This window comes from Jatropha curcas, chromosome 10, assembly GCF_041381405.1.
Source record: "Jatropha curcas cultivar XTBG-Jc1 chromosome 10, XTBG_Jcur_1.0, whole genome shotgun sequence".
NCBI lineage: Eukaryota > Viridiplantae > Streptophyta > Magnoliopsida > Malpighiales > Euphorbiaceae > Jatropha > Jatropha curcas.
Genome location: NC_143160.1, coordinates 23,002,382 through 23,015,711, shown reverse-complemented (window position 1 = coordinate 23,015,711; position 13,330 = coordinate 23,002,382). Strand labels below are relative to the sequence as shown.

The 13,330-nt window shown below is 30.7% G+C and overlaps 1 protein-coding gene across 1 annotated transcript; it reads left to right on the top strand.

Annotated features, from left to right (window-relative positions):
* Positions 1 to 1,343: 1,343 nt before the first annotated feature.
* On the top strand, positions 1,344 to 4,389 carry NAC020 (NAC domain containing protein 20). The gene is made up of 3 exons (XM_020679887.3): positions 1,344 to 1,847; positions 2,768 to 3,061; positions 3,870 to 4,389. Exons 1-3 carry the CDS (start codon positions 1,401 to 1,403, stop codon positions 4,083 to 4,085), a joined length of 957 nt encoding a protein of 318 aa, XP_020535546.1. The 5' UTR covers positions 1,344 to 1,400; the 3' UTR covers positions 4,086 to 4,389.
* The last annotated feature ends 8,941 nt before the right edge of the window (positions 4,390 to 13,330 follow it).

The following is a 13,330-nucleotide window of genomic DNA, read 5'->3' as shown; positions in this document are numbered from 1 at the left end:
AATACAAATTCTTGAAACCCCAAAAGGTGATCCAAAACAGAAATATATAGTTCTATTTTTTTTTTATTTTCCAATTTCCTAAACACTATTTTCTTTTAAGTTAAACAGATTTAGAATATAAGAGAAACAAATATCAAATAAATTAAAAATGCTTAATCATCAAGATGTCATCTATTTATTGCAAGGGAGAATTAAAATGATAGTAATTACAAATTATTCGGTAATGAAAAAGAAAATAAAAAATTATTATCTTTGATGTATATAGATATATTAATATATTAATAAAATATTATATATTTTTTAAATAAAAATTTTCAACCGTTTGCCATCCCGGGTTTAATTATGTAAATTCTATTTAATTTTTTTTTAAATACAAACATAAAAAATATTAATAAAAATAATATACTCTTTTATGTATCTCCTAAATAAAATATTATGTATATTATATTTGAAAATTTATTTTTTAAAAAATTTATCCAATCAAATCATATAAATATAAAGAAAAAAGAATATTAATGAAAAATAATATTTTTTCTTTTTTATCTCCCTTAAATAAAATATTTTAAATTATTATCAAAATAAAATTAAATATTTAATAAATAAAATATATAAAATATTTAAATATTTTATTATCATATATATATATATATATATATATATATATATATATATATATATTAAAAAATAAATTGAGAAAAGATTAGAAGTAAAAATTTTGAAATGCTTAATTATCTATATGTATTTATTTAAAAAATAATTTTAAATATATCCAATTAACTAATAAAATGTAATATTCTAATTGGGTGCGATTAAAGTTATTTTAGATATTCCAAAAATTTCATTAAGGGCGATATCGAAAATATCACTAGTCTCCCTATTTTGATATTTATATATATTTTAGATTCTACATACTATGAATTTTGTGGAATAAATGAATTTTAACTTCCATAAATCAAAATGATCAAATAAAATATATGGTAATTTATAAAATAATCACTAAATACATATATTTTATTTGTGTACATAGTTTGTAATTTATATTATTATACCATATTATATATATATATATATATAATTTAAATAGATATTATATTAAGAAAATAAAAATAAAAATAATATAAAGATAGAAAATGACAACAGGCAAAAAGAAAAATAAAAATGAATGACTAACTACTGCCATAATGCCAATGCAAAAACCCACTCAGAAGCTAGGGCGAATGGCAACATTGTGATAATAGGGTAGTAAGGGGTGGTTAGAGGGCAAAGTTATAAAGTCGTTCAAACAGTGGCCTATATAGTTGAATATCGTACAAGCCAGTTTAGTAGTAAGTTTAATTCTTTGTTCCATTTGATTCCAGAAAGTAAGTTTCTCTCTTTCTCTCTGTCTCTGTAAAGAAAGAATGGCCGCCATGAGTCTCCCTCCTGGTTTTAGGTTCCATCCAACAGACGAAGAGCTTGTTGCTTACTATCTGGATCGAAAAATCACAGGCAAAACCATTGAACTTGAAATAATCCCAGAAGTTGATCTCTACAAATGTGAGCCATGGGATTTGCCTGAAAAGTCATTTCTACCAAGCAAGGATATGGAGTGGTATTTTTACAGTCCAAGGGACAAGAAATACCCAAATGGGTCAAGAACTAACAGGGCAACAAAAGCTGGCTACTGGAAAGCAACAGGGAAAGATAGAGCTGTACACTCTCAAAACCGTCCTGTTGGAATGAAGAAGACGTTGGTATATTATAGAGGAAGAGCTCCCCATGGCATCAGAACCAACTGGGTCATGCATGAGTATCGCTTAACCCACCACTCTTTCTGTGCCCCTGCATCCATATCATCATCTTTTAAGGTATATCTGTTTAAAATATATCTCTTTAATGTTTTAGTTTTATGTTTGTTTCATTGTTTGTGTGTGAGATCGATACAGTTAGGGTTTATTCCTAGTGCAACGAAAAAGCTTTATTATTACTACTACTACCACTAGTACTGCTTACTGCTACTGTTATTATTATTAAATCTCTGTCCAAAATAGGGTTTCTAATGCTGTTGGGAAATTTTTATTCCGGTTAGATATCCTTTAATTGGAAAACCCTAGAAACAATAAGCTATATCTGAATAGGAAAGCTTTGAATCTGCTGGGTATTATTAGAATTATGCTAAGCCATGCATATTTGATCCCAAATCCGGATAAAGGTGGAGGGTTATTGTAGCCAGTAGGTGACACTGACTGTAAAATTTGTTCTTATTTCTTTGTGGATCCATATTTATTGCGGATCCAATCCAACAAGTTTGAGATTAAGGTTTCACTTTAAGATGTGAAATGATTTTGAATGCTTTGAAATGAATTTGAACAATCATGTGGCTTCACTTTATGATGTGAGGAGAAGAAAAAGCGCATAGACTTATAGGCTATGCTTCTTTATGCATGTTAAATGCAAAGGAGAGAGAGAGAGAGAGAGAGAGAGAGAGAGAGGGGTTGGTTGTTCCGACCTCGTCAAGTCATCAAACTTAATGATTTTATGAGCAGTTTATCGTTTTTTATCTTACTTTTCTTTGAACGCTATAATCTTTCTTTCTTCTTTAACAAAGACTACCATATCAGCGTATGATGATGAAAGAGTCTTTGTTTGAAGACTTTATTTAGTGTACTTACTTGTATCTTTGTTTCTTTTTCTCCTTTTACGATATTGCTTTTATACATATAGAGAGATCTTTGTCTATTATCACAACTCTTTCACAAAAATCTAATACATTTTGAAAATTCTGCAGGATTCATATGCTTTATGCCGCGTTTTCAAGAAAACCATGCAAATTCCCAAATCAAAACAAGGGAAAAATGATGCAGAAAATGAGGATGACAATTATTGTAACGATGAGAATTTGAACATTAACGATTATTCTAAATTTCCAATATCCGATACATCTTCTTCAGATGTCACACAAGGTACTCCCATGGAAACTGCATTAGCCGATGATTCGCAGGCTCCATTTACCTCCGATGAAGCAAATAGCTCCGCTAACATGTATTCTATGGGTTTGGACTTCGCTTCAAATCTTCTTCAGGTATAAATATACTAACAAATCATGCATTGTTTGTTCATAATTTTTTTGTTAAAGAGGAAAAACAAATGATTTAATTTAGTGACTATATAGGAAAATTCATGCCTACACCAATTAAGTGATTATCACCCGGCGAATAAGTGATTATCATCTAAAAAAACTGTTACTCTTGACTGTTTCCTTTTTTTTATATACTCATTCTTATTTATGCTAATTATCTTTATTTGATTTGCGAGGTGTATCATGTATATATCTTGTGTAAGTAAGTCTTTTGTTATATAGATATTTAAGTGATAAAGGCTAATTATTAATTGAATGAAATGGGCCATACATGCAAAGATTAATGATCACATTTCAAACCCAAAAAGGAATGTCGTTGCATGCTTTATCACTAAAGCAAGATGTTTACACATCATTATGGAAAATTTACAAATCATAAGTTCAAAGTATAATCCCCTATCAGCCAATGGGCTGGAAATGGGCCCCATCAACTAAGTTTTTCCCCTTTTGATTAACTTATTGTCTTTTAATTTGATCTTAAAGTGAAAAAAAGTTGCAAGTGCAACAAACTCTCTCCATCTTTTCCTAAAGCTAATTGCTTCAAAAATCTCTTGGACCAACTCATTTTAGCTTTTCTCACAATCTTCTATGCATATAGAAATATATATACACACACATATATGTATGACCTCTTTTGACTGACTTGTTAGATTAAAATCGTTCAAAGTTGGAACATCTTTTCTTCCTGATTTTCCTCATGTAAAATATCACAATTCCCAATGATATATATGTTATTTTTCTAAACATGCAGGACATGGAGATCCCAAGCTTGCATAGTTATCAAATCGCGTATCCACCATTAGAAATAGATGACTTCCCACAGATAAATATAGCAGAGACAATGCCGGCGGCCAAGTCTGAAATCCACATTACAGAAGACTACTGCATCAACGCCACGTTAGATGATATTTTCTCTTTATGTTCCTCTCATGATAATTCTGTTGCCCAAGATTCAGTAATACACTAACAAGACAAACAGTTTTCTTATATTAATTGAATATTAACTGGGGATTATGGTGATTTTTATTCATTTGACACAAATCAAAGGTAGGTAATTGTGTTTGCCTCAATAACCAATTCTATAGGGAGATGGGGTTACTATATATAAAATTATACATATAATGATGGACCAAGGCATGCCATCTTTTTGATTAGTTTCTGTTCTTTTAGCATTTTTTCTTTTTTTCTTTTTTTCTTTTTTTTCACACGGTGGAAAGGGTCAAATTTAGAAATGGATTCTACAAATGTATCATCTTGTCATGTTGTATTATTTTCTAGTAAGTTAAGATTTTATTTGTTGCTTTCATATTCTCGCATGCAATATATATATATATATATATATATATATATATACTGTTAATTAAGTGAAAAATCACGTAGAAATATATAAACTTTATATTTATAAGGTGTAATTCTATATTAGAAAATATAATCTATTCAAATCACTTTCCTATCTATCTATACTATATATAAATGTCGGAACTGAAGGGGGAATAATGAGATTTCCGATAACACCTTCAATGAAATTTAGGATATTCTAAAGTAATCTTAGTCATAGCCAATTAGAAAATTATATTTTATTAGTTGATTGGATATATTTATAAAACTTATTTTAAAGTCAATCATGTATGGTCTGATTGTTTTATCACTTATTTATATAAGAAGCGTGAAGTTTCGATTTCGAATCTTCTGAACCACAAGTTTGTTTTAACCAATTTGGTGAGTCTAGGGGATAGTTATTAGTTGTTGTGTATCCTGCAGTGTTATTTCGGCGCCTCCTAATGAATAAAAAAAAATATATTGTTTGAATAAATACATATAGATAATTAAGTATTCAAAATTTTATGTTTTATCTTTACTAAATTTATTTTTTAATAAATATATATGACAACCAGACATTTGAAATTTTTCTATATATTTTATTTATTAAATATTTAATTCTATTTTATTATAATTTAAAATATTTTATTTAGGAGATACCTAAAAAAGAAAAAAAAATATTCTTTTTATTAATATTCTTTTTTTCGTTATGTCTGTATGATTTGATTTGATATATTTTTTTTAAAATAAATTTTCAAATAGAATATATAATATTTTATTTAGGAGAGAGATAAAAGAAGAAGAAAAAAATATATTATTTTTATTAATATTCTTTTTATGTTTATAAGATTTAATTGGATATATTTTTAAAAAAGTTTTAAAATAGAATTTACATAATTAAACCTGGGATGACAAACAGTTTAAAAATTTTAATTTAAAAAATATATATAATATTTTATTTATATATTTATATATCTATGTACACTTTTTTTTTAGGTGAGTTTTGAAAGAGTTTTGTTCTTAATAATAATTTGTATTTTCTTTTTTGTTACTGAATAATTTGTAACTAATGTCATTTTAATATAGTAAGAGATTTATATCTCCTTTATAATAAATAGATAGTCTATTGATGATTACGCATTTTTTATTTTCTTAATATTTTTTTCTCTTATATCTTAAATCTATTTGACTTAAAGGAAAATAATGTTTAGGAAACTGGAAAAAAACTAGAACTATATATTTCTATTTAAGTAACCTTTTGGGGTTTCAGGAATTTGTGTGTTTGTACATATATTCATTTTTCTAATGCACTGGATAGGTAATACTGTTATTGTATCCAAAGTGATTTCCATTATCAATTCAGATCATCCTCTCATTTCATTTCTTTTACCTAGCAGTAAAATATAATTTATTATTATTTTTCATTATAGTTATACATAGATATTAATTTAGAGTTAAAGGCAAGAGTTGGAGATTGAGTGATGATTTGATTTTCTTTTTTGGGCACCTATTATGATTTTAAAATTTTGCATTTATAAATTATAAACAAAAGGATTAAGTCTAGAGATTTGGTTGAATATTATTTTGAGACCACTTCATTATATACATAGAATTAAGTATATAAGAAGTATTATTGTAAGGAGTTTGTACGACAAAATGTAATACGAATTAACCATTTCTATTTATTTTAATCTAAACAAAACTTATGATTTAATATTATAGATAAATATATATATATATATATATATATATATATATATATATATATATATATATATATATATATATATATATATATAACGAGTATAGTCAACTTGCAACGCACGCCATACAAAAAACTAGTCTATACCAAGTGTATACACTTAACAAAATCTAATAACCATAAATAGTATTTAGATAGTGTTGAAATCTTTGTGATTAAAGTAAATATTGTGTTTCCTAGTTTAGGTTTATTCCTAATTAGTGTAAAGATTGTGTTTCCTAGTTTATGTTTATTTCAATTTAGATTACTTCTTATATTTGAACAATTTTTTGTATATATATGGTGGAGTAGAGGTTGAAATATATAACACAATTGAAAGAAATACAACATATTCTTTCTTTTAATTTCTACATGGTATCAGAGCCATTGCCGTGAATTTTTTGACAACGGTTTCAGTTTGTGAAGTGGTCTGAGATACACACAGCAGCACTGAAAGTGGGAGTTGGTCGTCATCGCCCGTCTCAGAAGGAAGAACGACCGCTGATCGGCACTCCATCCAAACCGTGTCACCGTCCGACCACGCGCATGTGCACGTGTGCCTCCGGAAGATTCTGACTATTCTTCACGCGCTGGTGCGTGCGGCTGTTTCCGGCAAGCTCTGTCGACAATTCTTGTTCCGGCGACCTCGACTTAGTGTGGCAACTCAGACCTATTGGTTCTTCAGCACCAGTTTTGCCTTTTGGAATTTTTTCCCTTTTTTGGTTTATTTCCACCACTGCTGCTGCTGCCTTTTACTACTGCTGCCGTTTAAGTTTTTTTTAAGATATGGTTGATGGAAAGAAGGTAGATATGGTTTTTCACTCAGAGAGCCCCTCACTTCAGATTAGTCCAGTGAAGTTAGATGGAACAAACTACCTAGCTTGGTCTCGGTCTTGTTTATTATTCATTGAAGCTAGAGGTTTGCAGGGATACCTTGATGGTGGAGCAATTAAACCACTTTCGACAGATCTGGCCTTTAACAAGTGGAAATCCGAGAATTCTCTTATTATGTCTTGGTTAATAAATTCCATGCAGCCAACTATTTCCCGAGGATATTTGCTTCTTGATACAGCTAAGAAGACATGGGATGCTGCTTCATAGACATATTCACAAATTGGAAACTATGCTCAGAGGTATGAATTGCGACAAAAAGTTCATGAAACCAAGCAGGGAGATCTGACTATCGCTCAGTATTTTGCTGAACTTAGTGGGTTATGGCAGGAACTGGATTATTATCAAGACTTTCAAGCAAGATGTACTGATGATGCGACTCAAGTTCAGAAGTTGATTGAAGTAGAATGTGTGTATGATTTTCTGGCTAGCCTAAATAACGAGTATGATCATATTCGAGTCCAAGTTCTTGGACGAGATACTTTTCCATCCTTACGACAAGCATACTCATTTGTACAGCAAGAGGAGACTAGGAGGAACCCTATGGTTCACAGATCTACCATTGACAAAGTAGGGTTGATTGCTAATTCTGCAAGAGAACATATCCAGGCTGCAAAGAGCAGTTCTTCAGATAGAGATCAATTATTTTGTGACTATTGCGGTAAGAATAGGCACACTAAGGAGTTCTGCTGGAAATTACATGGACGCCCAACTAAAGGGCGTGGAGGATAGAGGGTCAGTTCTTCTAGATCACAGGCACACATATTTGATAGTGGAGCTTTATCTGAGGAACCATCTACTACTGGGAGCTTTTCTGATAAGGAGATTCAGTCCCTAAAACGATTGTTGTCATAGCTTGATCCGTCCTCAACTCAGACTGCAGCCTCTAATTTTGTTAATTCTAGTAATGCTTTCCTTACCTTTCTTGCAAAAATTGCAAAACCCTCGTGGGTTATAGATTCAGGAGCAAATAAACATACAACAAGCTCTATAAAACATTTCCTCACATATTCTAAGTATCAAGGCACAGACAAAATTCGCATTGCGGATGGCTCCTTAGTACCTATTGCTGGCACAGGTTCTATTGACTGTACTTCCAATATTAAACTCTCTCCTGTTCTTCATGTTCTTAGATTTCCTATTAACCTGTTATCTATTAGCTTAATCACAAAAGCACTTAATTGCAAAGTAACTTTTTACCCTACTCATTTTATATTTCAAGAACTGAACACGGGGAGAACGATTGGTAGTGGTAGCTTGCGCGACGGACTGTATCTGTTGGATGATGTTTGTCGTTTTTCAAATTTGGGTACCAGTCAAGCTTTGTTAGGAACTTCTAGAAATCCTTCCCATGAAGTTATTTAATGGCATATGAGATTAGGACATCCCTTTTTTTTCTGTTTTAGGACGTTTATTTCCCACTTTGTTTGCTAAATGTGATTTTAATTCATTAGTATGTGATGCTTGTGAACTTGCCAAACACACCAGGCATTCTTATTCTCCAATTAATAATAAAAATTTGATTCCTTTTGCCACTATTCATTTTGATGTTTGGGGTCCTACTAAAACTGTCTCTCTTTCTAGTTATAGATGGTTTGTGACATTTATTGATTGTTGAACTAGATTTACTTGGGTTTATTTGATGAAAACAAAACATTAAGTTTTTTCATGTTTTTAGAACTTCCATAAAATGATTTCTACTCAGTTTGATGCGCATGTTATAATCCTAAGAACTGATAATGGTACTGAATACATGAATCCAGATTTTCGTACCTATTTAGATTCTAATGGTATTATTCATTAGACTAGTTGTGTCAATACTAGTGTTCAAAATGGAGTAGTAGAAAGAAAAAATAGACATTTACTGGAAGTAGCTAGGCCCCTTATGTTCACTATGAATCTTCCCAAACCATATTGGGGGGATGCTATTTCGACTGCTGCTTACCTTATCAATCGTATGCCTCTTCGTACTTTAAATTTTAAAACTCCATTAGCGGTTCTTCAAGGAAAAAACTCTTATATTGTACCTACTGAAGTCTTTGGTTGTGTTTGCTTTGTTCATCAGAATGGTCTAAGCAAATTAGATCTTAGAGACTTGAAGTGTGTGTTTGTTGGTTACTCTACTACTCAAAAAGGATACAAGTGTTATCATCCTTCTTCTAGGAGATACTTTGTGAGTATGGATGTTACCTTTCGGGAGTTTGAATCTTATTTGCCTTCCTAGTCACCTCTTTAAGGGGAGAAATATCAGATGGAAGAGGTGATGGATGACATTTTTTTCTAGGGAGAGATTCCTGTAGACATAGATAGTAAGAGAGAACAACCACCCAAATCTCTAGGAAGATTGGATAGACCTGATTTGAAAACCTACACACGGCGGACTAATACTGATACAACTATGGAGCATGAGACCTCTGATCAACCGTCCTCTCCAATTTCAGTCCCTGAAGATACAAAAGAACAAGAACTTGGTGAGTCTTCTTTAATTCCTGTTGATTCTGATCCTAGTCTTGATTCCAGTCCTTCTAACAATGATCATGATATTCCTATTGGTCTTAGAAAAGGAGTTAGAACATGCACTAAACATCCCATCTCCCATTTTATCTCCTATAATGCTATGTCCCCTTCCTATAGAGCCTTTGTTTTGTTTGTTTTTTCTGTTCCTATACCGCAGGATTGGCAAGAGGCATTCCAGGACTCAAAATGGAAGGCTGCAATGGTTCAAGAGATGAGAGCTTTGGCAAAAAATGAGACATGGGATCTTGTAACTCCTCCACTAGGAAAGAAGCTAGTTGGATGTAAATGGGTGTTCATAGTTAAACATAGGGCAGATGGTTCAATTGAGAGGTACAATATCATGAAGATACTAAAATCCATAATATGACATACAATATCTTGAAGATACTAACTCATAAGTACATAATTTTCTTAAGTCTTAAGTTGATACATAAATCATTAATCACATACAATCTCCAATATTTCAAATTTGCATGCCACATCTAATACATAAAGTAAAACAAAAAAAATTATATCCAGCAACATGAAGTTTTTGGCTCTGAAGCTAGATCTAAACTCCAAATAGTAATCCTAAATTTACAACCTCTGTGTGATAAAAATATCGACGCACTAAGTATAAAACTCAGTGGTGTGTACAAATCTCATGCATCCAATGTTGTGATGGCAACATACAACCATACTCATAATCATTCAAATATCATAGATACTATTCATGCATAAGCATATATTTGACATATATTCAGGTTAAGCTTTTTAAATCATAACTTATCATATAAAGCATGAATACATACTTATAGGCTAAAAGCATGAATACATACTTTTAGGTTTAAAACATGAGATATTAACTTGTAAAAGCATTCAATACATAAATAACCAAAATCTAAACACTTATATCAATAGCATAACATATAGACTTATAAGTGCGTCAAATTACATAGTATCATCTTATTAAATTATTTCTTATATTTTAACTTGTAAGGCTCATATACATTTAGCAGAATCAGAAGCATATCAGATTAGCAAAATCAGAGGGCTATAAAGTCAAATAGAATTAGCAGGCTATAAAGCCAAATAGAATTAGAGGGCTGTAAAGCCAAACAGAATCAAATAAAGCGCGTCCGCTCTTACAGAGGGCATCCATGTGCCAAGCATATGATCATAGCTATATCTAGATAATTAGAGTGGCATAATTATGCCGAGCATGCTCATAAATAGAATAATCTTAATCAAACATCTAATTTCACAACAAGTATAATAAAAGTCCAAAATTTACTTTCTTTCTTTAAGTTACATGATTGCTTATAATCTTTACTTGCTCAGATAGCACATAGCTCGTATATGATTTATCTTAATTCATATGTCCTTGAAATAATTTAACACATAGAAAGTCCCACATGCCTTAAATCCAAGCAATTACGATAAAATCCTCATAGTCATGCATTAATCTAAATCTCATGTATAATAACATATATCATAGATATCAAGTCATTGTTATAAGCATATATATATAGACGCATGGAGAAGCTACAAGTCCTATGAAAGTTACCCATATGCTATGCAACTTCAACATAGAAAAAATGCTTAGAAAAATCTCAGAAAATATATCATAAGCATTCAAGAAATTCCAACATGCATATTCCATATGCCATCACAGAATTCCATAATCACACATACATATATCTTCCATATATACAAACCAAAGCACCTATTAAGGTTAGCATCCGAAAATCTCATTTCCATGAAAGATATATCACTTGGAAAGTTTATCTTTTTCTCATAAATAAGTAGTTTATAACTCATGCTTTATATCAAGTTTTCGATTTTTAAAATATGAAAATCATATTTCTCCACATCATGCATGTCAAACTATCTCATAGGAAGAGTCTCACGGCCCATATGGCCCATAATGTGATTTTTGACAAAATCAATCCTTCTTTTATATTTAAAACAATCAAAGCTTAATTATATAACTAGGAGCATAATTAAACTCTATGCTTGCAATTTCTCAAATTTCCAATTTTTTTTTCAAGTCATAGGAAAATAGATGTCACATGTTTGATGTGTATCATAAAAATTTTCTTCTTCTTATAGAATTACTCATAAAACTTCATGTTCATTTATCATACATGTGGCTCCCGAATATATATGGCACAACCCAAGAGGGGGGTGAATTGGGTTATCTAAAAACTGAAATAAATTTTAGTAATTCTAAACAAGAATTAGAATTTTAAGCACAGTGGAAAAACACACAGAACTTTGTGAGAATAGAATATGGATTAGAATATCCTCACAATGTTCTAATTATAAAAGATAGAAAGTCTGTGCGAAGTGCAGCTATTGATTAGAACAGCTTCTCACTGACTTATACACTATCAGAACTTCTTTACGAAGGAAAGTTATAGAAATTAGAACTTCCTCATAAAGTATTTAGAAAATCATATAAGGTTATGTGAAAGAAAGTTATTGAATTCAGAACTTCTTCACAGAGCCTTAATCAAATATCAGAACAACTTTATGATGAAGAGCTATCAAGATTAGAACGTCCTCATAAAGTTTAGAACATTAACTAGAAACCCAATCAGTGAAATATACTGGGAATAGAACAACAGTTAGAACATTGTATATTCACTTTATTAGAATACCAGAGTTCTAATGTTCAGAAAAGATAAAGCTTATTATAGTTTTAGAACATCTAAATCATTAACAGTTTTAGCGTTTCTAAAATTAAACAGAAGTGAAATAAAGACAGTATCAAGCAAACTTCAGAAATTAGAAAAGATCAACACAGAGATTTATAGTGGTTCAGCACTAACTCGCCTGCATCCACTCCCCAAGACGCATCTTGAGATCCTCAACTATGTTATCTCTTTTCAAGGGTAAGAGACAAACCAACAGTACAAGGCAAATAGATCAACACCTAGATCTACCCTTTTTGTCCTACTAGATTTTCCAAAGGTTCTAGTAAACCTCAACCCTTTTCTGTTTTTGGCAGAGTACAGAAAACTCAATTCAAGACATTACTATCCCACACATGGAGAAGGTCGCTTGATAACCTCTATCTCAATAGCTTCTAACCTAAGCTATTACACACAAAAGTTTAACAAATAAAGAGCATGTCTACTATAGATTACACAATCTAAATAGACAGAAAGAAACGCCTATATAAGCACAGGAAAAACAGTTTTATCAGATTAGAAGATCGATTAGAACACAGAACTGTTTTTCAAATGAAACTGTAAAAATTCTTTTCTTCTTTAAATATAAAGACGTTTAAGTATAGAGATGAAAAGAAAATGGGGGTAGAGTAAGTTTTGAGAGAAAAAGATTCGTTCAATGAGAGAGAGTGCTCTTAAAACAATTACTCTTACTTCACCAAAATGTTTAAGGCGTGAATGTTCCTTTATATAGGAAACAAAGGAGCTGTCACCTTTTGGAAAGAGATCAGAATATCTTCTTTCCTTATTTTAGAAGATGTGAAAATCTTTGTTACCAAAAATTGTTTTATCCCTTTTTGGTAAGAGAATAAAACCCGATTTTCACTTTCCTTTAGAAAAGATTTTTGACAGCATTTATTTTGGAAAGAATTATTTGCGGAAAAAATGTTCTTACTAAAACCGAAAGATATTCCTCTTCATTTTTAGGTAAGAAAATAATTTTAAGTACTTTAGATCTTTCAAAAAAAATATTTCCGAAAAAGAGAATGATTTTATTACCAAAAACATTAGAAAGGAAATCTCTCTAGT